Source organism: Podarcis muralis, chromosome 8, assembly GCF_964188315.1.
Source record: "Podarcis muralis chromosome 8, rPodMur119.hap1.1, whole genome shotgun sequence".
NCBI lineage: Eukaryota > Metazoa > Chordata > Lepidosauria > Squamata > Lacertidae > Podarcis > Podarcis muralis.
The window spans coordinates 8,704,024-8,730,235 of NC_135662.1; the positions used below are offsets into that span (position 1 = coordinate 8,704,024).

The following is a 26,212-nucleotide window of genomic DNA, read 5'->3' on the forward strand; positions in this document are numbered from 1 at the left end:
TGAAACCCATGACAGCCTTCAATTTGTTTTCCCTCCCCTGTCAATTCCTTAAACTTTGTTGCTGGTACTTTAAAATAAAATGGACAAAATAGCTCGTGGTTGATGATGTGTTAGGTAACACATTATGTATGTGTGTCAAGCTACATGTTTGCATAACAGGAGAGTGTAAAAGAGGGTGGGTGGGAACGTGGTGTTATTACATAACTCACCTCGTCTCCCAAAACAGAAGCAGAACCTGCTAAAGGTCTTCCTCCATGTTGGCGTCTCTCAAAATGAGATGGGAACGCAGAGGAAGTATGCTATTTTGTTTGGCATGGTGTGGCTTTGACTAGGAAGGAAAAGGCCCAAGATTGAGCTCCTGCTGCATTATTCCTCCTTGTCTACTCCACAATTCCAGTACAAATAAAAAAAAATTTAAAAAAGATATTTATTAAAGTTTCAAACAAGATTACAATAATAAGAAAAAGATAAGAAAAAGAAAAAAAGAAAATACAAAAGAACAATTAAAAAAAGAGCAGTTAAAAAAATCAATCTTTCCATATCTTGTCTTTCGTTTACTTGTTTCCCTGACCTCCTCACACCTCCCTTTTTTGCATTCCAGTTCAATTAGTTAATTCAGCAAATCCTTTCCCTCTTTGTTTTTATCTTAATCCTTTCTCTTGATATATTATAACTTTAGATTCACATCTATTAGTAATCCATTTTTACCTACACCTTTGTAACATTGCTGCTAAAACCACTTAACTTCATTCCAACATCATTCTAACATTCATTAATTTTACAATGTTTCTGTAAATAGTCTTTAAATTTCTTCCAATCTTCCTCCACCGACTCTTCTCCCTGGTCTTGGATTCTGCCAGTGATTTCCGCCAGTTCCATATAGTCTATCACCTTCATCTGCCATTCTTCCAAGGTGGGTACCAGTACAAATAAAATTTAAAAAGGCTATTGTTAGTTTTTGTTCCCCAGGGGTGGCCTACCCAGTTTTGCCACCTGAGGCAAAATGGGAATTGCTATCTCCTGGCCCTATTTGCCATGTCCCATTGCCACCATGTCCCAGTTCTCACCAAACTCGGTGGGAGCTGGGGCACTCCTCTATGCGATGTCGCTCACTTCGCTTCTCCATCTGGGGCAAGGAAGATGAACGGTAACACCATGCGCTTCCTCTTGGTGGCAGAAGCAGTGGGGTGGGCAGGGGGAGTGCTGCCTTTATTACTTGTGCCACCTGAGCCCATTGCTTCACCCTCCTTCATGGGAGGCCAGCTCTGCTCTTCCCCCAATCACAATGGATTTCTTCCAAGCTATAAGGCAACGTATGTCTCTGCTATGATTTGGCCCAATACAATGGTTGTTGTTCTTTAGTTGTTTAGTCATGTCCGACTCTTCGTGACCCCATGGACCAGAGCACGCCAGGCACTCCTGTCTTCACTGCCTCCCGCAGTTTGGTCAAACTCATGCTGGTAGCTTTGAGAACACTATCCAACCATCTCATCCTCTGTCGTCCCCTTCTCCTTGTGCCCTCCATCTTTCCCAACATCAGGGTCTTTTCCAGGAAGTCTTCTCTTCTCATGAGGTGGCCAAAGTCTTGGAGCCTCAGCTTCAATACAGTGGTACCTCTGGTTAAGAATTTAATTTATTCTGGAGGTCCGTTCTTAACCTGAAACTGTTCTTAACCTGAGGTACCACTTTAGCTAATGGGGCCTCCCACTGCCACTGCACTGCCAGAGCACGATTTCTGTTCTCATCCTGAAGCAAAGTTCTTAACCCGAGGTACTATTTCTGGGTTAGTGGAGTCTGTAACCTGAAGCGTCTGTAACCCGAGGTACCACTGTATTTGGCCCAGCTGGCTGTTTATGAATCAACTCCACTGTCCCACAGTCGAAGTAAATGTGGAAAGGCACACAAATGCACTGAGGGATGTTTACAGCATCTTTTTTCATCACTATTGTGCATTGCTTGATTTTGTGTTATATTTAAATATCTTTGTAGGGGTATAAGAAAAGCCTGCTGGATCAGGAGAATGGCCCACCGAGTGCAGTATCCTATCCTCACAGTGGCCAACCAGATTCCTATGGGAAGCCTGAAAGCAGGACCTGAGCTCAACAACAACACTCTCCCCACTTGTGATTCCTAGAAACTGGCATTCTTCAAATCTTGTGTAAAAAGCGATAATAAGGGGCAACCAAAAATATACTTAGTGTCAGGATTTACAATGTCTCTCTCACACTAAGACATGACAAGCTGGCAGGTTTATCTCTCTTAGATTTATTTAGTAATTGCACAATAGTTTCAGTCCAAGCCCTCCCAGCTCAATCCTCTCCGGATGACACTATTGGACCCACTGGATGATGCTGTCGACGCCAGCAGGATATCATGCACTGGCTCCTGGTGGAGTACAGGATCAGGTTTAAGGTGCTGGTTTTAACCTTTAAAGCCCTATACGGCCTAGGACCCTCGTACATACGGGACCGCCTCTCCTGGTATGTCCCACGGAGGACCTTACGGTCTTCAAACAAAAACACCTTGGAGGTCCCAGGCCACAGAGAGGTTAGGCTGGCCTCAACCAGAGCCAGGGCTTTGTTGGCTGTGGCTCCAATCTGGTGGGACGCTCTGTCACAAGAGACTAGGGCCCTGCGGGACTTGACATCTTTCCGCAGGGCCTGCAAGACAGAGCGGTTCCACCAGGCCTTTGGCCAAGGCACAGCCTGACCCCCTCCTTTGGTAATTCTTCACAGAACTCTAGCCCAATGGTTGCCATCAATTCGATTTGAACTGATTTTATAATGAATTGATTTTAGAATGCTATATTATTTTACTGTTGTTAGCCGCTCTGAGCCCGGCTTTGGCTGAGGAGGGCGGGATATAAATAATTTATTATTATTATTATTATTATTATTATTATTATCCACAGGTTGCCCCACCTCCTGCTGGGCTGGCATTGCGCCTGTACTCTACTCTTCTGCCTACTCCGAGGAGACTCAGGGGCAGCCTGCCTCTCCTCCTCTTGAGCCGAATCTAACAGTGGCATTTCCTCTGCAGCAGCCTCTGCCTGCCCTGTGCTGTCTTGGGAATTTATAGCCTGCTTTCCAGAATGGGAGGAGCTTACATCACTCTCAATGTGGGAAGGAATCTGTCAGGGCCGCCTCAGGTCCCAGCTCACAAGAGACTAACGCCAAGTCCACTTTATTTACAAAAGTCTTTATTGAAGCACATTGTTTGTTCCACAGCCGAGGCGCGCAGCCCCACGTCTGTTACGCTTAGACCGCTGAAGTCCCCTCTGAATCAGTCCCGCCTCCACACCAGTTTAAGAGGCTTGTGCTGGTCCACCTCTTCCTGTCCTTCCTTTTCCGCAGGGTCTTTCTGCCCCCCTGGGTTCCTCCCCTCCTGGATTCCCCTGACACTGAGTCCCCAGACGCCTGCTCCCCCCTCCTCTGTGCTTTGGGACCAGGCTCCTCCTCCGGGCTCTCCGCATTTCCGCGCGCCTCCACATTTGAACTTGGCGCGCGTTCGCTACCTCTGACCTTCCTCTTGACAGTTACACTACTCTCTGTACTACTCTCCGCCCCTTCCGGCAGGACGTCTTGCCCCGATCTCCTTCCCCCCTCTGCTTCCTGCTCTGCTTCGTCTGTCACACTGGGAACTCCACCCTCTTCACTCCGTTCCGGCGGGGAAGCCGGCCCCGATCTCCCACTCCCACTCGGGGTTCCCCTGCTGCTCCCCTGCTCCTGACGAGTCCCCCCTGTGACTCCCCTTGGCCTGACCAGGGGCGCCCCCTTTTGGGAATCCTCCGATTCACTTGAAAGACTCATGGAAACCCTCAAGTCATTGTCATCTTCCTCCTCCTCGTTCCGGGATTCTTCCCCCTCGCTCTCAGTCTCCTCCCTCATCTGTGCCTCTCTCCCTGAACCCCTGACAGAATCAAACCTCTACCCCCCTCAGCCTGCCCTCCTTCCTCTCCGGAGTCTTCGCTGTCGCTTTGGGAAGGGACGTCCCTAACTCTTAGCAAGAAACACACTCAACTACAAAGCATGATGCAACATGAGTAAAGAGAGACATCGCAACACACACACCACTTTACATAACTTCAATGAATGGCATTAATGTGATCTTTCAAAGAACAATTGTCTGGCTCCACCTCAGCACATAACCAAGTCTTCTGACATCATCACATTCATTGAATGATTCTGGATTGACTAGGATCACATAGTGAAGGAGGAAGAAGCTGTAATTGAAGGGGGGGAATGGAGGGGAGCAGCAGCAAACCCGGGGGACACAGCGGCAGACATGTGCTGGGAAAGGTACACATTATTCATGCAAGATCCCCCCCACACACAAACACAAAGCAATGTTAACTCTGACAACACAATTCACACTCACCCACACCCAACCCCGCCTTGCCGCAGAACAAATGAACATTCAGTCCAATCCTACTATTGAAACCAGCCTTTCTCAACCATTGGTCCCCAGATGTTGTTGGTGTGGGAACGTTCAGGGAGGCAGGTGAGGGTATATTGTTTAGTAATATCCTTCCTAACTTGTGTTAGCAAGTTTCTTTACTTAGCAGAGTTTACATGTCCCTTTTACATGCACAGCACATAGCTGGTTGCAGGCTTGTGTAAGCCTCTCACTAGTATATACATTTCAGTATTGAATTGTATATTCCTGGCAAGTTCCCTTTTATCCGTTTTAAAAGAATAAACGCGGGTGGCGCTGTGGGTAAAAGCCTCAGCGCCTAGGGCCTCCCGATCGAAAGGTTGGCGGTTCGAATCCCCACGGCGGGGTGCGCTCCTGTTGTTCGGTCCCAGCGCCTGCCAACCTAGCAGTTCGAAAGCACCTCCGGGTGCAAGTAGATAAATAGGGACCGCTTACTAGTGGGAAGGTAAACGGCGTTTCCGTGTGCGGCTCTGGCTCGCCAGAGCAGCGATGTCACGCTGGCCACGTGACCCGGAAGTGTCTCTGGACAGCGCTGGCCCCCGGCCTCTTGAGTGAGATGGGCGCACAACCCTAGAGTCTGTCAAGACTGGCCCGTACGGGCAGGGGTACCTTTACCTTTTAATCTTGTGTAAAGTATATAAAAGAGGTTTACTCACACATTCAGTTCACAGTTGGATCCCTGAAGGCAGACTTAGTTACAAAGTAATGTGGAGTACAAACCATGTGGATCTATCCCTTATGGAGATAATCCTAGTGTCCTCTGTTGGCTAGAAGCCAACAGAGCACCTCTTGCTAAAGAGCTGCTCCAACGACAAAGGAAGTCAAAAAGAGAGAGTATGCAGTGCGCCTTGTCCTTTTGTGTTGCCTGGAAGTATGTCCCAGCCAGGAGGAAACAGGAAGTTTGCGACTGGCTGGACCAAACATTCCCCCACATATCCACTCTAGGAAAACAAGGAATGTTGTACTTGACTACTACTTATGTATCACATCCCACAGTTGGACTACATCCCACCATCCCTAGTTAGGAGAACCAGTGGTCAGGGATGATGGGAGTTGTAGTTCAACAAAATCTGGGGACACATGGTTGAGAACGACTGATGTAAACAGGAAGCAGGAACAGTGGGCAGAAGCAGAAGAGTGCCATGGGTGGCCATGGACCCCTTAGCATCCTGGACAGCGCTATTGACAGGGGTGATGGTGGAGGAAAGGAAATGGAAATGAGGCAAAGAAGAAGGTGAGGAGAAGCTACTAGGAAGCTGTAGTTACAGCAGGAACAATGGAAGGATCTGTCTTCCCCTTCCAAGGGAAGTGGGATCAATGGTCTCCCCTCTGCCAACAAGGAGAACTGGGAGTGGGCTGCAGCCCTCACAAAGCTTCAGAGGGCTCACAAAGCTTCAGATGGAGAGGAGAGCCCACATCTCTCAAGGCATCACTTTGAGTTCCCACATAGCAGTTGTCTGGGCTGTTCCCAGGCACCTCCTCTGAACAAGGTTGTCGCCTTAATGAGGTGAAAAGATGAGTAATGTCCAAGGCTTAACCTGCTGGAGGTCAACATGGCACCAAGGTAAGGGAGCCCTACCTACATCTTTAAGGCAACCATAAAAGATGGAAGGAGACACCAGAGTAGGGTTACATTCTATGCTAGTTCCACTAAAATAGACACACTAAAATTAAGGAAACTAAGTTAGTCATGGCCATCTGTGTCTATTAGTGTGCAATACAACACACAGCTCGTAACCTGTTCCCCTCTGAGGTTACAAAGGTATTGAAAATGAGGCAATTTTGTCTCATCCCATCCCAGCCCTCAAATAAAAATTGTAAAACAAAAATTGGATGGGTTCATTAAGTATGCAGCGCAAACATGTGTAGCTTCTTCTGTCCCTGGAGCGCTGCCACAATGAAGTCATTCAAACTCTCCCTGTTTGGCTGGCAGAGTACTTGCTTGGGAGAAGGGGGGGCGGGGAGAGAACGACAAGGAACAAACTGTCCCAAAGGAAGCCACCCACAAGGACAGACGTTAGAAGAAACAACCCAGAGACATTTGCAAAGAAAACACACACACATGCCTGTGTTGCATAAGGATTCTAATCTGAAGGGTGTTAACAGTAACTGATTTCAACACTTCCTTGAGGCCTGATCTTTCCTCTGTTAGCTCTTCTGAAGTGGTGGTTTGTCTCTAGGGAACAGTTTCAAGCACTCTGAACTACACCCACAAATGGGCCTTCTTTTTTTTTGAAAGGGAGAGTGAGGGTCCTATGATAGAGGATGCAGGGTGGCTGTTTTAGGGCTCCGAGGTGACATTTGACCAAAAGAGCATCATAAGACAAAAGTCCAGTCAAATGTTTACACAACACACCATACATTTCGGAAGCAGAATCCTGGTCCTTAGAATTTCCACCCATAACCCCCACTACTTGTGTACATGTAGCAAACTGCCTTGTATCGGGTCTGACAATTCTGTCCATCTTCCCATGTTCCCTGGCAGCAGCAACAGCTCTTCAGGGTCTCCGTCAAAGGACTTTCTCATCACCACCTACTCAGTCCTTTTATAACCGGAGATCAAATCCAGGACCTCGGCATGTAAGGCACATGCTCTCCCACTGAGCGAAGGTCCACCTCACAAACAACAGAGGCAGTGAATGGTGTTTTCCCCACGGAACCAAGGAACCAAGGAGAGTTCCCATTCAGATTCAATTCAGACTACCACAGAGTTCAATCCAGAATGAATCTGTAGGGGGGCAAACTCCCCATAACTGAAAATAAGAATGGTTTGGAGGTTCTCCCACATTTATACCCCCAGACATGTTGGATCTGGAAGCAGAAATCCTGTGTGTCCCCCAACTCCATCTGCTTTTACTTCCAGCTATGGTCAGAAGCCACTGGGTGAAACGGCATTTAAATCTCAGTCTCCCAGTGTCCATCCAACATGCTGTGCTTGGAATTGCACCGGCTCTTCTGGTATCCTGCCCAGGATTTCCAAGTTACAGATTCAACAGAACCTGGGACACCCAAGTCCTAGTCCGTTGTAATGTTCTTACCCCAAAATTGTCAGTTTTCATTTCATAGTGCAGAAAGTATTGATCTGGTGTGTGGAGATCTTTCTTATTCTGATTAATACAAGAGGATTCTAGAAGCTACTAGCAGCTTCTCTGTGTGAGAGAAGCAGGCAGAAGGGTCATGACTGTTTGGGTTATACCTTCTGGGAAGCTGGTTTGAAGGAGTTCTCATATCTCTTCCAATTAAAGTCATGCTGACTATAAACAAGGCTGTCTTTACCCAGGGATGAAAGGGGTGTGGGGCACCCGGGTGCTGAATTCTGGGGGGTACCAGGTGCCTGCCACTGAAGCTGCCTAAGCTCTTAACTATCTACCTGTTATGAAATAATAAATAATTTTGATCAAGCTAGGAAAACAAAATACATATATACCTAGGTATTAGTGAAATGTATACCAACTGTTTCACTAAAGGACTTTCGACTTTGTGCACTCATTTACCAAAGATGCGCCGCGCCAGCAGCGGTGCTTGTCATTCACAACGGTGGTGCTTGTCAGACTCAATGGCGCCATGCACACAAAATTAACTCTTACATCATAATAAATGCTAATTTGGGGGCTAAACTAAATTTGGGGCAGCTGGGCGGATCTTTGCACCCCGGCAGCACATATGCTAAAGACTGCGCTGACTCAGCGGCGTAGCGTGGGTTGTCAGCACCCGGGGCAAGGCAAGTAATTTGCGCCCCCTAACCTGGGGCAAGGCAAGTAACTTGTGCCCCCTAACCCGTGGATTTGCGCTAACCCTACAAATCTATGCCTATGAATGATGGTCCCTCTCTCTCTCTCTTTCTCATATTCCAATTGATTCCCATTTCCGCCGATCGATCCCCGAAGCACTCACCCAGCGAAATTCGTGCGTAATTACGCTTCGCCATCCCTAATCCTGCCGCTTCCACCAGGAAATCATGACGGTGCATTTCTCCTCTCCAAACTTTCCCCGGCCCTTTGCCGGCCGGCGCAGCCCTTTTGGCTACGAGCTCCCCTCCTTCTCTGCCCGCTTCCGACCCCACCTCCCCGTCCAGCCTCCCTACCTCCTGAAAAAAGGCGATGGCGCCGAGCAGGACACCCCCGCGGCCATCAGAGAGAGGCGGGGCTGAGGGAGGCAAGCCAATGGGTGAGGCGGGGGTAGGTGGCCACGGGGGCGGGCGCTGCCGCAGTCCTCGGGTGGGCAAGGTAGGAGCAGGCGGAGGCTGGCTGGCCGCTCTGACAATAGGGGCGGGCCGAGGGCACGACGGGGCTGGGCCCTCTGGACTCACGCCCCCCCAGATGTTGCGCCCGGTGCGTCCGGCACCCCTGGCACCCCCCACGCTACGCCACTGCGCTGACTATAAATATAGGCCAGAAGGAGCCTGGGTTTCACTTTCTCTTTCTATCTCTCTTCCTTCTGGTGTGGTGTTCTGTACATAGTATGCTTAGTGTTAAATTTTAGTCTTGTTATAAGTTTATAAGTTTTGTAAGTGCTGCAACTGGATTTTTTATGGACTGTGCCAATCCTGAATGTTCTGGATTTGATGACTATTATGCTCATTTGCCTTCAGCACAAGTAAAGCTCTGCTGGATGAAATATTGCCTCTGGACTATTTTTGGAAACTCTGCTACTACGTGTTTTAAGTTTTTCCTCCACGCGTATGACACAAATCACATCACTTCACACCACAACACACTATCATAGTGACTCCTTTGGAAACACTTAGGATGGTTTTCAATGAGGCTTGCTAACTTTATTCTGCATTTTAAAGAGCAAGCCCTTTCTGGTGTAAAACCATTCAATCAGAACAGAATGAGGTGTGTTGGCTTTTGGTTTGGTTTTTTAAAAGTTTGGAACAGTGGTGGCCGGTGCTCATTAGAACTGGTAGGGAGGAAGGCAGGGAGGCCAAGACCAAGTAACTGGAGCCGGAGCAAATGGCTAGTGTAGTTAGAAGCAATTCTGCTCTTGTCTCCATTTGCTTCCTTGTTGAGTTCTACAAAAACGGTGCTAGGACTAAGGAGGAGGAGGCAGATAAGCAGTGCCACCCATATACTGCTAGTAAGTAGAGAGGTAGGCCGATGGGGGGCCTGCTTGCAAAACTGAGCTTGGCAGGACAGTGCCTCACTTGCCCAATGGACCACCCTCCACTGGTTTACGAGACATTGCATTAAATTGCATCTTACTAACGAGACAGATGCAGACAGCACACAGTTCATAATGTTCTGATTATAAGCATTATCCCAAAACTTTGCATGTCCGATTGATCAGTTAATGATATTCAGTGTTGTTAAGAGTTAGAAACAGTCAATTCTGGCTGATATTGGGGTATAATTACAGGAGCCCAAAATAATGTGGAGAAGTCAGACCTGAATATGTAACACTGCTGTTTGCACTGAGTGTCATCAAAACAGCCCTTGAACATTAATAGGTTTTAAGTTCTCCATTTGGGGGAGTGGGGGAATGGGTGAAATAGATTTTTGAAAACCAGAATCAAAGAGAGAAAGATGCTATGTGTGATTTTGAAACAGGTTGCAACCTGGAGGAAGATAAATATCAGCTTTTTGATATATTTCTGCATCCTGAATCAGCTTGATATTCTTTGCCAGATAGCCTCTCGCTCTTCTCACTACAACTTCGCCTGAATGCAAGGACAATGTAGGAGATACAGGTAGACATTTCGGATGCAAATGTGCAAATCTATGGGAAAGCGGCAAGTGTTTACATTTCTCCATCTGCTCGGGATTGGAACGAGGACATCGCAGATCTCATCTGCAGACGGATGTTGGTATTTAATGTGATTTCCAACAAATCATTCCCAGCATTCAGAACAGCACCTGACACTCATTAGTGCGTTCCTCCTGGCAAAAATTCTTGGAAAGAGGCACAGTTCTTGCAAATATGGGGAGAGGTTTTCTGCCTGATCAAGGGTACTTCTGAAATGTTACATTTTCTAGTGCTTAATTTCTTCCCCGCAATGGAATGGGAACTCTCCATCTCTGAAGAAGAAACAGCAGATTCTGTTTCAATGCAAGAGTAAAGGGCAGGCTTTTCAGCAATGACAGCAGGCAGGACCGTCTCAAAATATTTTGCTGCCAGAGGTGAAACAATTGCATATAACTGCTCTTCAGAGCTCTGAAGCAGGATGAAAGCTTTGAAATCAGGCTGATTTGCTTCAGAATGCTTAGGAAGGGAGTGGCTTCACTTTAGAAGAAGTCTGAATATGCCCAAAGCAGGCTGATTTAGCTCAAGATTGAGACTTCATTCAAAGTGGATGTACACACCTAGTATATGTGGGAAGCCTGAGCTAAGCCAATATTGGGGAGCCTCTTGGACCCCAGCTCCCATCATACATGACCGTTGACCTTGCTGGCTCAGGATGATGGACCTTCAGTCTAATAACATCTAGAGGGTCACTTGTTTCCTTATCTCTGATTTAAGGCTTCTTCAGTATGAGTTAAGCATCTCCCTCTCTCTCCTCACAGGTTTCCAATCAGACTTGCAAAGCCTCTTTCACATTCCCAAGCTGCAATTGCAGGCACTGAGCTGCAGTCTGTCCCAGAGCTGTATGTGCTTCAGACCAGCCATAATATTGTTTACACAATGTTCACAAACAGCTTCTAAGATCTTGAAGGGTGGTAGCTAGTGAGAGTTAGATCTGCTGCTTTGCTGAAATCTACCTATGTTCACAGAATAGCCTGAATATGGGGAGGAGGGAAAATAAAAATATAAAATAAAGGCTGTGTCTTCAAACTAGGAGGGAAACTGCTATTATAAGTATGTCAACTGGGCTAAGACAAGTGAAGGATAACAAGAAGGGCTCTCTTGAATTATTATTGTTATTATTTAAAAAAGTATTTAATAAATAAACTGCATTGGTTGCTTCCCAAGTTTCTACTTTTCTGTTGGTTTCTTAAGTTTGGTCTTCCTAAGCTTCTGGAGTGCTATGATTCTTCTAATATCAACAAAGGTCCTATTCTTGGTTTCTGGGAAATTCTTGAAGATATAAATAAACAGGCCTCCACAGAAAGGCAAGAACATAAGGAAGCTGTAGGTCCCGATTTTTGTCTAGAGATGAAAAGGACAGACTTGGGCATAATAGCATAATACAGAATTGTATTCATCCATATTTCACACACATATCATTCTGGGATCCTCCCCCCACCCCCACCCCCACCCCCCAGAGCTCACAGTTCTTCTAGACTCATGGTTCCAAACGTGGGGCACAATGCCCCACAGGGTGGCAATTTTATTTTTAAGGTGGGCAATTCAAGAATGAGTTATTAACAGTGAATAGTTATTAACTATTGCAGGTTAATATATCACAGAGTCAGGGGAGCATCAGGATTTTAGAGATACTTGGGTGGGGCATGGTAAAAATAAAAAGGTTGGGAACCACATGTTCTAGACCATGTTCCTTCTGATTCTCTATCCTCAATCTGAGTTTCTGGCATAGGATAAACTGGAGGATATTGCAGTGAGAACCACCTTGCTTGGAGGAGCTATCACCTATACATGAGATTGAGCACCTCCTTGGGGATGTTCTTCTCCACTACATTTAAGAAACAGCCATCCCCAAACCATTTAGCTTTGACCAAAGGAGTTTTCAGTGGTGAACTGCTGGCTACTTCTTCATGCTCTACAAAAAGAGCCCTTCTACAGGTAAGATGGGTCGTAGCAGCAGGGGTCAGCTTGCTTGCCTCACTACTGCTAGAGAGTGGGGAAACCAAGTGATGACTGTATATTGCTACTTCCTCCAACGGCAGCTGTTCTAACAGATTGAGGTTGAATCCTGACAAGACAGAAGTACTCTTTTGGGGGGACAAGAGGCGGGCAGGTGTGGAGAACTCCCTGGTCCTGAGTGGGGTAACTGTGCCCCTGAAGGACCAGGTGAGCAGCTTGGGAGTCATTTTGGACTCGCAGTTGTCCATGGAGGTGCAGATCAATTCTGTGTCCAGGGCAGCTGTTTACCAGCTCCATCTGGTACCCAGGCTGAGCCTCTATCTGCCCGCAGACTGTCTCGCCAGAGTGGTGCATGCTCTGGTTATCTCCCGCTTCGACTACTGCAATGCGCTTACGTGGGGCTACCTTTGAAGGTAACCAAGAAACTACCACTAATCCAGAATGCGGCAGCTATTGGGAGCGGCCACCAAGACCACATAACATCAGTCTTGAAAGACCTACATTGGCTCCCAGTACGTTTCTGAGCACAATTCAAAGTGTTGGTGCTGACCTTTAAAGCCCTAAATGGCCTCAGTCCAGTATTCCTGAAGGAGCGTCTCCACCTCCATCGTTCAGCCTAGACACTGAGGTCCAGTGCCAAGGTCCGTCTGGCGGGTCCCTCACTGCGAGAGGTGAAGTTACAGGGAACCAGGCAGAGAGCCTTCTTGGTAGTGGCACCCGCCCTGTGGAACACCCTCCCACCAGATGTCAAAGGAATAACAACTACCAGACTTTTAGGAGACATCTAAAGGCAGCCCTGTTTAGGGAAGCTTTTAATATCTGAAGGATATTAAATATTTTGTTGGAAGCCGCCCAGAGTGGCTGTGGAAACCCAGCCAGATGGGTGGGGTATAATTTTTTTATTATTTATTTATTTATTTATTTATTTATTTATTTATTATTATTATTTTGAGCTTAGGGTACATGAGCACAAGGTTTGATGATATAAGAAGTGAGTATCCTTAAACCCATTCAATCACTGGAAGTAGAAGATTGAGATGTGTGCAGTAATCTGGAAGCTTTCTTATGCAGAGTAATAAACTCAAAGGCTTCACACATTCTACCAATCACAGCAGCTGGTGGCAAGGTGTGGGGGGCATGGGGTTATGGGCCTGGGCAGAAATTTCTGAGGGAGAGCAACAAGGCGCTGCCACAACAGGCTCCCTCATCAAGGCTGAAGCTGCAGGGAGGCAAGCCGCACTCAGGCTGGGGTTTCTAGGGGGACAGCAACAGCGCCTCCTTCTCCTCACGGCTGGTGAAGGGATGTCTCCACATGCCCCACCCCTAGGCTGACCGAGAAGGAGGAGTGAAGTGCGGTTTTGGTGCACCCACCAAGGAGGGAAGGATTAACATCTGAAACTGATTTGTAAAGAGTCAGACAAATCCATCCATCTGAGGTTATGGCTTCATATCTTGGGTCTTACCTGAGGGCTGGGTGGGTGGATAATGGTGAGGTACAGAGATGGATGTAGCTCACTGACGCAAACCTTGCTCCCTGCATCAAGCTGACTATCAATATCACTCACCACAATTTGAAGGAACACCATCATCATAAGAAAGTGTGTGAACCACTGCACAAATCCCGCAATCACAAAGGCTGAGGCCCGTGACGACTGAAGGAACATTGACACCACAATTACATTTGGAAGTGGACCTTGGTGGAAAGAAAGGGTTCATGACATGGATCACTGTTTCACCATAGAACTCAAATATTCCTCTATCCAATTAATATCTTGCAGATCATTTAAGGAGATCAGAACATAATGTGAGCAATTACCTGGCCCAACGGAGTGTGCTATGACAAATACTTGGACTAAAAGTATGTTGACATACGCCATCTCGTTGATGGTGACCTGTTAGTGAAAGTAGGTTGCATTTCAGTTATGTACATGTGATATTGACAGGTGCCCCTTATCTAGTGCCGGGGTTGTCAATGTTGCTAGACTACGGTTCACATCATCCCTCACCACTTTCCATGTTAGTTGGGGCTGATGGGAGTTGGACTCTAACATCAATGGGACAGCAACCACTTTGGCTAGAATTGCTGGCCAATTGAATACAGAAGGTGAGGCAGAACACCAAGATCTCCGTCTCTCTGAGTTCTCTTGCAGCATCCATATGACTTTCACAGATGGGAGACTATGTCCATTCTCAGCCATTCTCTTCAAGCCTTTGCACAAAATCCAAATGAATTGTATAAACTGAAGGAACTTTCGCTCAAGTCTCCTTCTACAGATGTACCCATCAGCATATACAGCCAACTTCCACATTAACTTTGTCGCTATTACATAGCATGGAGTATAGGGGGAGCGAGAACGGGGCTAAATGACAGGCCATTTGGTGATTCTCAACTCTCAATTACAAACCTGCATTTCCAGGGCCATGGTTAACAGAACACAGACGATGCTGCACATCAAAAAGCCAATCAGAAGCAGATACCTATGTCCCTTAGAATCAGCGAGATACATCTAGAGAATATAAAGAGGAGGAAAGGAGATAGAGGGAAATACAATTCAACATAAGTTAGGTTATATTGGTTCCTGTAAAACTGGTAGAAAGCATTATTAAAGCTAATATTAGGAAGCATATGGATGAACATATCAGTGTGGCTTCTCCAAAGTCAAGTCCTGACTAACCTTTTAAGAGTTCATTGATAGTGTCAGTGTAAGCAAGCTAACGTAGTATAACCAAATTATGCATTTGGGGGATATTTTCCAACATCACACCCTGTGAGGACAGGATTCTGGACTAGATGGGTCTTTAGCTCATCTAGAGTCTCCAACAAGACTCTTTCAATGTTCCTATGAACATGATGGGTCTTTAGCTCATCTAGAGTCTCCAACAAGACTCTTTCAATGTTCCTATGAAGTGTGAGAGAGACCATTATGAGAGCAAATGAGGTGTGTAGTAAGTAGTGTTAGATGCAATTATTTGGAGTATAAAATGAGAATGCCCCATGCTCCTTGGAAGAAGGGTGGGATAAAAATGCTAATAAAATTTTAAAAGCCAGTGGTGTTATGCGGTGTGGGTTGGACTCTGGTAGAAACAGACCACAAAACCAGGAGTGAGGGACGAAACTATAGTAGACAAAAGGAACAGAGGAAAACCCCAAGTACATAAAAGGACCAGATGTATTTTATGCCTACACTTCTCAGGAAAATCCTGCCTTGGGAAATGTTTTTATGAGCAATTCTCATAAAGTGCACAAGTGAAATCACTGTAGTATTTAATTTAATTTAATTTACATTATTTTGTATAACATATAAGCCTCTTAATCAAAAAAATATATATCTAAATGGTGTACATTAAAAATACAGTGGATGCTCAGATTGCAAACATGATCCATGCGGGATGCACGTTCACAACACGCAGTGTCCGGAACCCACAGCAGCGCATCTGCGCACATGTGGGTTGCAATTTGGCACTTCTGCACATGCGCGGCTGCCGAAACCCGTTAAGGTACTTTTGGGTTTTGGTGGTCCGCAACCCGAAAAAATGCAACCTGAAGCGTCTGTAACCCAAGGTATGACTGTATAAAATAATGATCAATAGAGCACAGATAAAGTCAGCAAAATTTTCAAAGCAAGTAGACTTTCTGAAATAATAATAAAAAGTTTTCTGTAGCCATCTAACACAGGATAGCTGTGTTTTCCTGCTAAAGTAATGCTGTATAATGTTGTTTATAGTTTGTAGTGGTAGTAAATGATTTCAAACTGTGCTGCTGCCATGTGTGATGTTGACTGATGATACAAGCATTCTGCTAAAAAATGTGTGTCCCTAAGGAATGATAGTTCTCGGTCATATCTGAATGAAGATACCCTTCACTATGGAGGAATCCACATATAAACAACAGCTATTGAAGCATGGTGTGCCTTTGAGTTTGCACATTTAGCCAATATGGTACTCCCTAAATCTTAAGGACTCCCATCAGCTCCAGCCAGCTGGATGAGGAAAAGGTGTAGAGAAAGTTCAGTAAGTCAGTAATAAATAAATTAAGTAATAAGGTTCAGTTGTTCAAAAAGTCGCAGTATCTGAAGAACAACAGATTGGTTTCCCCTGTTGTATAGAATTGCAGCTTATAGGGTATTTCTTTACCATAGATAATTTAAATTTAACTGCACTTTCTTAAGGGAATTTTGAGAACTTTGGTTCTTCTTCAGTAGGGGCTTCTCCTTACAGTTAGTCTAGATTTGAAATTCAATTCTCTGGATACTTTTTATCTTATAATTATTTTTTATGCAAAAACAAACAAACAAACAAACAAATGTTCAAGCTGATTTTTTTTACCCCTTTAGATGACTTCCAATACAAACTAGAATACAGGTACTGTGTGTAAATAACTATGGTTCTCTTACAAATAATGGTCAGAGACCTCTCATAATGCTATCATTAAATAAATGTTTATTTTTCATGGGGCTGTGTTGTGGGGGTGGGGAAACTGTGACACTTAAATTTCTTTCCTTTGAAGAACAGCGAGTTTCAAGATTCAGAAGGAAAGAGACATAGAAGTGGAAAAGGCTTACCGCGATCAAGAGTGAAATTAAGCCAATAATTATTGTGACCATACGAAGCCACTGCAACATCTTCTCATCTGCCCCTGCAGCCATGCAGATTATATCTACATAATAGTGCACCTGAAATCAGAAAAGAATAATCAATATTCTAATCTTGGTCAACCTTGGTCAGACCACACCTGGGCTGGATCCAGACACATCAAAGAAGCGTTTCAGGAAATCACGTGGTGAACATTATATGAGAAATCACGTTGGCAAAAACGGAACTCCACAGTGCCATCTGGTCTCACCGTGTTATAATGCATATACAACGGATACAAAATGATATTTCTTTACCAATCTAGCTGCGTCTCTGGAGTAATGTGTCCAGTTTTGGGAATCACAATTTAAGAAGGATATTACAAGCTGGAATGTGTGCAGAGGAGGGCGACCAAGATGATCAAGAGTCTGGAAACCAAGCCTTATGAATGGTTGGATATGTTTAGCCAGAATAAGATTAGATTGAAAGAAGATATGATAGCCATCTTCAAATATCTCAAGGGCTGTCACGTGGAACAAGCTTCTTTTCTCCTTCTCTGGGGGGTAGGACTGGAACCAATGGCTTCTAGTTACAAGAAAGGCGATTCCAACTACTGTAAATATCAGGAAGAACTTTCTGACAACAACAACAACAATTTATTATTTATATCCTGCTCATCCGGCTGGGTTTCCCCAGCCCCTCTGGGCAGCTCCCAACAGATTAAAAACAGAATAAAATATCAAACTTCCTCCTTCAGATGTCTTCTAAAAGTCAGATAGTTGTTTATTTCCTTGACATCTGATGGGAGAGCGTTCCACAGGGCGGACACCAGTAACTGAGTAAGAGCTGTTTGACAATGGAATGAATCCTTGGAGGTTTTTAAGCAGAGGTTGGATGGTCAGCCCTATTAAAGAGGCTCCTCATGAGGCCGGAGGAACATCGCCTGACTGTGAGGTGTGGAGGCCGCTCCCTGCAAGGCCCTTTCCAACTGGCCTAGGGGGCGAGGCCCACACTCACCCAGCCCTATAAAAGAGGTTCCTCATGAGGTCGGAAGAACATCGCCCGGCTACTGTTTTATTGGTTTAATATGCTGTACACCGCTTTGAAGTTTTTATTAAAAATATAAAGCGGTATAGAAATTTAATAAATAAGTAAATAGAATTTGCATGATTCCCAATCATAGAAAATTGTCATATACAGCTCTCGGTCTATTTAGCACAGAGCTGGACCATAAAGAAGGCTGATCACCGAAGAATGGATGCTTTTGAATTATGGTGCTGGAGGAGACTCTTGAGAGTCCCATGGACTGCAAGAAGATGAAACCTATCCATTCTGAAGGAAATCAGCCCTGAGTGCTCACTGGAAGGACAGATCCTGAAGCTGAGACTCCAATACTTTGGCCACCTCATGAGAAGAGAAGACTCTCTGGAAAGGACCCTGATGTTGGGAAAGATGGAGGGCACAAGGAGAAGGGGACGACAGAGGACGAGATGGTGGGACAGTGTTCTCGAAGCTAAGAACATGAGTTTGACCAAACTGTGGGAGGCAGTAGAAGACAGGAGTGTCTGGCGTGCTCTGGTCCATGGGGTCATGAAGAGTCGGACACGACTAAATGACTAAACAACAGCAACTGCTTACACTGAATGGTAGATGCCTTTAAGGGTTTAACCGTTTCTCAGCCCCAACTGTAAATGCTAAGGAGATCTTTGTGTAAACCTAGGTCTTGGCTGGAGGGGAAGTTGTAGCCTCTGCCTGCTCTTCGTTGGTTAAAGGCATCCTGTTTGAAGCCCAGACAGGGAATAGGGTCATACCACTCCTCAAATGGGGAATCCTGGGGGGGTACCCCTATTTGATGTAGGTCATAGGTGGTTTCTCCTTAGGTGCACTCCCAGCAGGCGGGCTGGCATGATATAATCTGATACAGTTTGGCTTTACCCAATGCCTATGCCAAACCACTCACATCTGTAACCGATAAAAGTTGTGGCCTATTTGATCCCATAAAACCATAAGCCGTTGTCTTGTCTGATTAACCACCCTTAAGGAACTGCAAGGTCATGGGGTCTTGGCACACAAATAATGTAGTGCATTCAACATTTCAGAAGAAGGTAAAGGTAAAGGACCTCTGACAGTTAAGTCCAGTTGCAGACGACTCTGGGGTTCCGGCGCCCATCTCACTTTACAGGCTGAGGGAGCCGGTGTTTGTCCACAGATAGTTTTTCCGGGTCATTTGGCCAGCATCACTACTGGTGCAATGGAAACACCAAGACCAGAGAAGCGCACGGAAATGCCGTTTCCCTTCCCGCCAGAGCGGTACCTATTAATCTACTTGCACTTTGGGGCATGCTCTGGAACTGCTAGGTTGACAGGAGCTGGGACCGAGCAACGGGAGCTCACCCCGTCATGGGGATTCAAACCGCCAACCTTCTGATTGGCAAGTCCAAGCCCAGTGTCAATCTTTTTCCCAGGCAATGCCATATTTCCCCTAGAGCCTGACTATAACTTGTGCATGGATGGAGAACTTGTGGTTCTCCAGGTGCTATTGCACAGCAGCTCCTAGCTATGACTGATGGGCACTGAACTCCCAACAAAACCCACAGAGTAGCTCCCTGAGTAGAAATGCTTTGGCTGTGTCTAAAGACAAGCAGTGATAATTGATGCCACAGCCTTTAAACCCAATGAGCCCTCAATTATCTGGCTCCACTTCCAAACTTTTTTTTTAAGGGGGGCAATGCTTTGCTTACCGCACCAATGCCGTCAAGCTGTGCACCACCTGTCAAGACAACTATGGTGATGACCTGCGTTCTCAGGTTTGGAGATGATAGCAGTTTAGCAGTAGTCATGTTCTTTTCTGCTTTCTCAAAGAGGTCCTCCTGACGGAGTTCGTTCATTTCATTCTCCACATCATCCTTGCCTCTCAGCACCTTCAGTTCTGCATGGGAACAGAGGCAGAAAGGATTAGGATTCAGTAGAATAAGAGTCTCAGAAGAATGAGGATATTGTTAAGAAGGAAGCGGGAAAGGGGAAGTCCAGAGGGTCAAATCTCTTTAGAATGTCTGGAAGTTATTAGTATAGATGTTCAGCTAGAATATACAACACTGATTGGTAATAATATCTAACAGGGCCAAGGGGATGCCACTGTGGTGAATGAATGGAGTTAAGGAAGTTATTCAAAGCAAAAAAGGACTTTTCTTCAAAAAATGGAAGTCACCTACAAATGAAACTAAAACTTGGAGAGTGGGGGAACCCAGTAGGCAGTAGTGGGGAGGAGTCAGCAATCATTTTGCACATTCGGCTGCATTCAGACTGTACTTTATTCCACTTCCAGGCATTTATTTAACTGATAATTTCCACAATTAATGTGACCCTTCCCACAACTTAAAGGTCTCTTCTGGATATCTAGCAGAAGGCTAGCATTCATTTCCATGTCAACTGCTTCCAGAAAAAAATCTGTTTGCAACTCCATTAACTTAAAAAAATGAAGGAGGTTTGCACTATAATTCTCACACCGTGAAAAAATTTGGGGTACTAGTTTGGCATACAGTTCTTCCCTGCCACTTTCATGGCTGAATAATAGGGGAACAGAAGCATACATGCACTTAAAGAGTGGTGACATGTCCAACAACAACTGGTGTTGTGTCACGCCATACCCATATTAAAGGGTAAAAGGAGCCCTGACCATTAGGTCCAGTCACGGACGACTCTGGGGTTGCACCACTCATCTTGCTTTATTGGCTGAGGGAGCCGGCGTACAGCTTCCGGGTCCTGTGGCCAGCATGACTAAGCCGCTTCTGGTGAACCAGAGCAGCACACGGAAATGCTGTTTACCTTCCTGCCAGAGTGGTAGCTATTTATCTACTTGCACTTCAAACTGCTAGGTTGGCAGGAGCAGGGACCGAGTGACGGGATCTCACCCCGCCACGGGGATTTGAACCGTGACCTTCTGATTGGCAAGCCCTAGGCTCTGTGGTTTAACCCACAGCATCACCCGTGTCCCTATACCCATATTAGAGAAAAGCAAATACAGTGGTACCTCGTGTTACGTACTTAATCCGTTCTGGAGGTCCATTCGTAAGCGGAAACCGCTCGTAAAATAAGGCGTACTTTTGCTAATGGCACCTCCCACTGCTGCTGCGCCACTGGAGCAGAACTTCCACTCACATCCCAGGGCAAAGTTCTCAACAAGGGGCATCTACTTCTGGGTTAGCGGAGTGCATAACCCGAAGCATTCGCAAGGGGGACGGTACGTAACACAAGGTACCACTGTATATTTCCTTTTGAGTTTGTAGTTCATGGATGTGCTAGTTTAAACTACACAAAGGCACAAAAGCAATCTAGCCATCACTTGTTTGGATGTATCTTTGACTAATTTAACTCCACCCCAAAAAGCAGAGTTGTTCTTGCTCTTCTTTCCAAACAAGATGTCTGCTGTTTTCTCTCTCTTATCTCCATTCATCTGGGTAAATAGCTCATACATGAATAAAGCCCCTGAACTCCAGAAACTGTAAACGATTACTGCAGTCTAATTGACCCAAGTTGCAACGTCTGCTAACAACCCAGTGGTGTGAATGAAAATTAGTTTGGCATAGCAGTATATCAATCAAAATGTCGCAGTTCCATAATGTTGCTGCAGATAATGCAGTAAAAAAGCTGTGCTATAAATAGGGGCTAAAAGACCCTCAGGGTTTCATCCATCTCTGCAATTCTATGATAGAAGTGCTAGCTTTATAACCAGGAAAACTAATGCAATAATCCTCATATCTGAATGCAGCCATAGCACAAATTATATGGGGTTGTATCCAACTAAGTTCTACTCAAACTAAGACTACATCAGACATGCCCATTAATTTCAATGGGCTTACTCTGAGTAGGGCAAGTATTGGAAACAGCCTGAAACCAATTAAATTGTTTATGCACTTGCTTTCTTCTCTCAGTCACCGCTCAGTCAGTAAAGTACTTAATACTAGAGTTGTGGGTTCAAGTCCCATACTGCGCAAAATATGCCTGCATTGCAGGTGGTTGGACTAGATGATTCTCATGCTTACTTCCAATTTTACAATTCTATGAAACTGCATTACAGGAAAATTGCCTATAAAGTTATCTACCACTTCCACTGGGGGACTGTGTATGAGTTCCTCAGAAAATATCACATGAAACTGTTTTACGCTGGCATCTTTGCATGTTTTCAGGCTTATTGTTCAGTATATACCAAGCCTGCCCATCATGCAGACACCATTTCATTGTCCAGACTTTTTTTGCAGTGGGGCTGGGGGTGGGCAATGACATTGCTGATTGAAGCGGTATTTTACTCAGTTCCTACTTAAATATTTTTATTGGTGTTTTAGATACACTTTATGAATTAGTCGTTTCATTGCAGCTTTAATGTATATTTTCCAAAAATCAACCACCTGGTGAACGGCAGGACTATAAAAACTAAAACAAAACAACAGCCTCTAATAGTAGAGGTAATGTATCACCGTCATTACTAGGAGCCATTGGAAGCCCAGTGGCCATAAACATGTGTATAACCATTTACACTAATATTTCATATGTGTGCACATTGTAATGACATGGATGTGGTTGGTTCTAAATTAATAACATGGGAATATTTCAAAATGCTAGAATGGGGAGAGGTCATTATTCTGGCCAATGGTGGGTGATGTCTCTTCAGCCAGATGCGTTCTCATGGCTATGTATGATGCTCGCAACTAGAAATCTCAATACAGTTCAGAGTATTGTACCTTCCCTTGCACTCTCTGCATTCTTCCTCTGAATGAGCAGATACCTCGGACTTTCAGGAAAGAAGGGTAGTAGTATGATCTGAAAAATTGGCATGACCCCAGAAATGCCCATCACAATCACGTAACCTGTGCAAGAAGATAGAGTGACGACAATGTGGAGAAACTGTGGCCATGAGTCTGGTCTCGTATAAGCAAAAGGATTAATTTATCTTAATTACCTCCTCGCATTTTAAAGTTGTCTTTAGCAACAATTAGCTGACCCATAAAGAGGCCTAAAGAATAAAATAGCTGGGACATCATGATGATAGCTCCCCTCACGCTTCCAGGGGCGATCTCTCCAAGATACAGAGGAACAACAACGGAGATTAGTCCTATTTAGTTGATAAATAAACAGATAAATCACATTGAGCATGCAACATGTACAAAAATGCATGAACAGTCCTGAGGCTCCAGTAGGATGTGCAGGTAATATATCATGTCTCTAAGGTGTTCTTTTGTAGAATTCTGCAAAATGTCACCGACAGCTGAGTGGAACTATGTGGAGGCATGACATCACACACCATAGATATGGTAACACCACCCAGTTGTAGCTCTGAACCAAACCAGCCCCCACAAGGGAGTACGGACAGGTGTTCTCAGTAGCTGCCTCTCAACTTGGGAATGTTCTTTTGTTGGAACCTGCCCAGAGCCCGTATATCTCTGAGAAATGACATTAAATCATTTAATTCAAACTACGGTCATACTGTTGGTAATACTAGCCAAACTGATGGTTTGTTGTTGTTTAGTCGTTTAGTCGTGTCCGACTCTTCGTGACCCCATGGACCAGAGCACGCCAGGCACTCCTGTCTTCCACTGCCTCCCGCAGTTTGGTCAAACTCATGCTGGTAGCTTCAAGAACACTATCCAACCATCTTGTCCTCTGTCGTCCCCTTCTCGTTGTGCCCTCCATCTTTCCCAACATCAGGGTCTTTTCCAGGGAGTCTTCTCTGCTCATGAGGAGGCCAAAGTATTGGAGTCTCAGCTTCAGGATCTGATGGTAGTGGACTACAATTCATGTAATCTCTAACTATTAGTCATGGAATAGCTATTGGCTGGGACAGATGGAAACTACAGTGGTGCCTCGCAAGACGAAAAGAATCCGTTCCACGAGTCTCTTCGTCTTGTGGTTTTTTCGTCTTGCGAAGCAAGCCCATTAGCGGCTTAGCGGCTTAGCGCTATTAGCGCTATTAGCGGCTTAGCGGGATTAGCGGATCAGCTGATAAGCGGCTTAGTGGCTTAGCGGGATTAGAGGATCAGCTGATAAGCGGCTTAGTGGCTTAGCGGAACAGCTGATAAGAAGGCTTAGCGGATCAGCTGTTAAGCGGCTTAGCGGATCAGCTGATAAGCGGCTTAGCGATCAGCTGTTAAGCGGCTTAGCGGCTTAGCGGATCAGCTGTTAAGCGGCTTAGCGGCTTAGCGGATCAGCTGTTAAGCGGCTTAGCGGCTTGGGAAAAAGGGGGGGAGGGAAAAAACCCTGCAGGAACTCGCAAGACATTTTCGTCTTGCGAAGCAAGCCCATAGGAAATTCGTTTTGCGAAGCACCTCCAAAACGGAAAACCCTTTCGTCTAGCGGGTTTTCCGTCTTGCGAGGCATTCGTCTTGCGGGGCACCACTGTATGGTCAAACAACACCCATGGTGGTATGTTCTTTGGTACAATTAGTATGCTAATTAACCCAAGGCCTTGGGATAAAACATATTTTATATTTAAATAATAATAATTCTACACAGTGATTCCTCTTTTCATATTTCACAAAAATCCATTTTCCAACTCACAGTCCTAAAGAGTTTCAATGCCACCTCTACTAGTTACTCCATCCTTGGTGACCTGAGCCACAGCACTGGTTTCCAAAGTCAGTTAGGGAGATGTGTGTGGAAATGAGACACACTGATACTGCTTTACTTGGTTCTTTGGCAGCCCACCCTCCCTCTATTGTGAAAACAAACTATTGCTTAGTGTCTCTGCTCAGCACAGACTAACAAGATGAATTCTATGCCAAACTACTAAACCTGGGACCTTGACTCACCTGTGCATACCCCAGTGTAGAAACGTACAGCAATTGTGAATTCATAGACATTTACTTTATTACCAACAGCCAATAGGACAGGAGGGATCAGACTCAAAAAGGTAGTTATCTTCACAGCACCTTTCCTGAAAAGACAGTGAAAGGGGGCAGCGAGGTGGGAAGATGTCAATATATGATATCATCAAAGCAGCAAAGGGGGGAGAGGAGCTATAGAAATACAGGAATCTCCTAATCCTTTTATAGATAATTTGTTCTGGGTTAGCTAGTGTTGTTTAGTCGTGTCCCACTCTTTGTGACCCCATGGACCAAAGCACGCCAGGCACTCCTGTCTTCCACTGCCTCCCACAGTTTGGTCAAACTCATGTTGAAAGCTTCGAGAACACTGTCCAAACATCTCGCCCTCTGTCGTCCCCTTCTCCTTGTGCCCTCCATCTTTCCCAACATCAGGGTCTTTTCCAAGGGTCTTCTCTTCTCATGAGGTGGCCAAAGTATTGCAGCCTCAGCTTCAGGATCTGTCCTTCCAGTGAGCACTCAGGGCTGATTTCCTTAAGAATGGATAGGTTTCATCTTCTTGCAGTCCATGGGACTCTCAAGAGTCTCCCCCAACACCATAATTCAAAAGCATCAATTCTTCGGCAATCAGCCTTCTTTATGGTCCAGCTCTCACTTCTCACTTCAGGAGGCATTGCTCACACATTTCCACCAGAGCTAGCAACCTGCTGCCATGCTATATAAGATCTCTTAATCGAGGGGTGCTGATGACAGAAGATAGGATCTTCTGGATGTAAACATGTGTTCTACCAATAACTTCTCACTTCTTCCACAGCTGTATATTAGAAAATCTGCTGGTGTATGTTAGATGATGTCTTAAGAACCAAATTGATCAAAACTGCATTGGTTTTGCAATTGATCAATCTTGCAATTGGTAGGCATATTCTGACTACCTTCAAACAAACTTTATCAGCTGACAAAGGTTTTCACGTATGATTCCATGGACCTAAATGGATCTGACTGTGTCTCTCCCTGCCACACACCCCTTCTTGATGTGTCTTTGTCCTTTCCTAACATCCCATCCAGCTAAAGTGATGATATTGCATATTTGATTAGCTGTTACTGGGGGCATGCAGATCAGCAGCACCTATCTGTTCCCCTTCCCCACCATCCTAGGGCATGGCATTCACCAGTTACAAATTTATCCCGATACCTGCCAAATCTATTGGCCAGATAACCAACAGGAATGGACCCAAAAATGGCTCCAAGTGGAAATAAAGCAAGGGTGATAGCCACAATGTACATCTGAGAACCTGGATCTTCCATCTCTTCATAGGTTGTTATGTTGAACAAGTCATGCAGGAGCTGAGGGAGAAGCACAATAAATGCTTGAGATTAGGACTGCTCATGTGGCATGAGATCATGTGGCAGCAGAACGTGAGAGCCTGGGACCAACTGAATGATGGCCAAGGATCTGCAGGCAATTCTGGGATGCCCAGAGAAAGTGTGTGCATGTCTCTCCCACTCACATTGAGAGCTAGGAGGCATAGGGTCCAACTCCTTGGGGCTGAGGTCCCTTTCCCTCCTCCCATAGACTATCTAAGTGGGCCAGCACCCGCTCCCCAAGTTAATAGGCATTGCCATTCAAACAGTGTGTGTGCACTGCATCTTGGTGATCAATTATGTGGGGTGGGACTTACCTGCCACACCAT

At 45.4% G+C, this 26,212-nt stretch overlaps 1 protein-coding gene across 1 annotated transcript; it reads right to left on the bottom strand.

The window, feature by feature from the left end:
- Window positions 1-11,346: 11,346 nt before the first annotated feature.
- Window positions 11,347-26,212, bottom strand: LOC114601300 (solute carrier family 2, facilitated glucose transporter member 5-like). The gene is made up of 11 exons (XM_077933618.1): window positions 26,201-26,212; window positions 25,714-25,865; window positions 24,510-24,634; window positions 22,664-22,816; window positions 22,446-22,571; window positions 19,449-19,636; window positions 16,698-16,808; window positions 14,541-14,642; window positions 13,952-14,027; window positions 13,599-13,828; window positions 11,347-11,520 (listed from the first exon to the last, which is right to left on the bottom strand). The coding sequence occupies exons 1-11, from the start codon at window positions 26,210-26,212 to the stop codon at window positions 11,347-11,349; spliced, it is 1,449 nt and encodes a 482-aa protein (XP_077789744.1).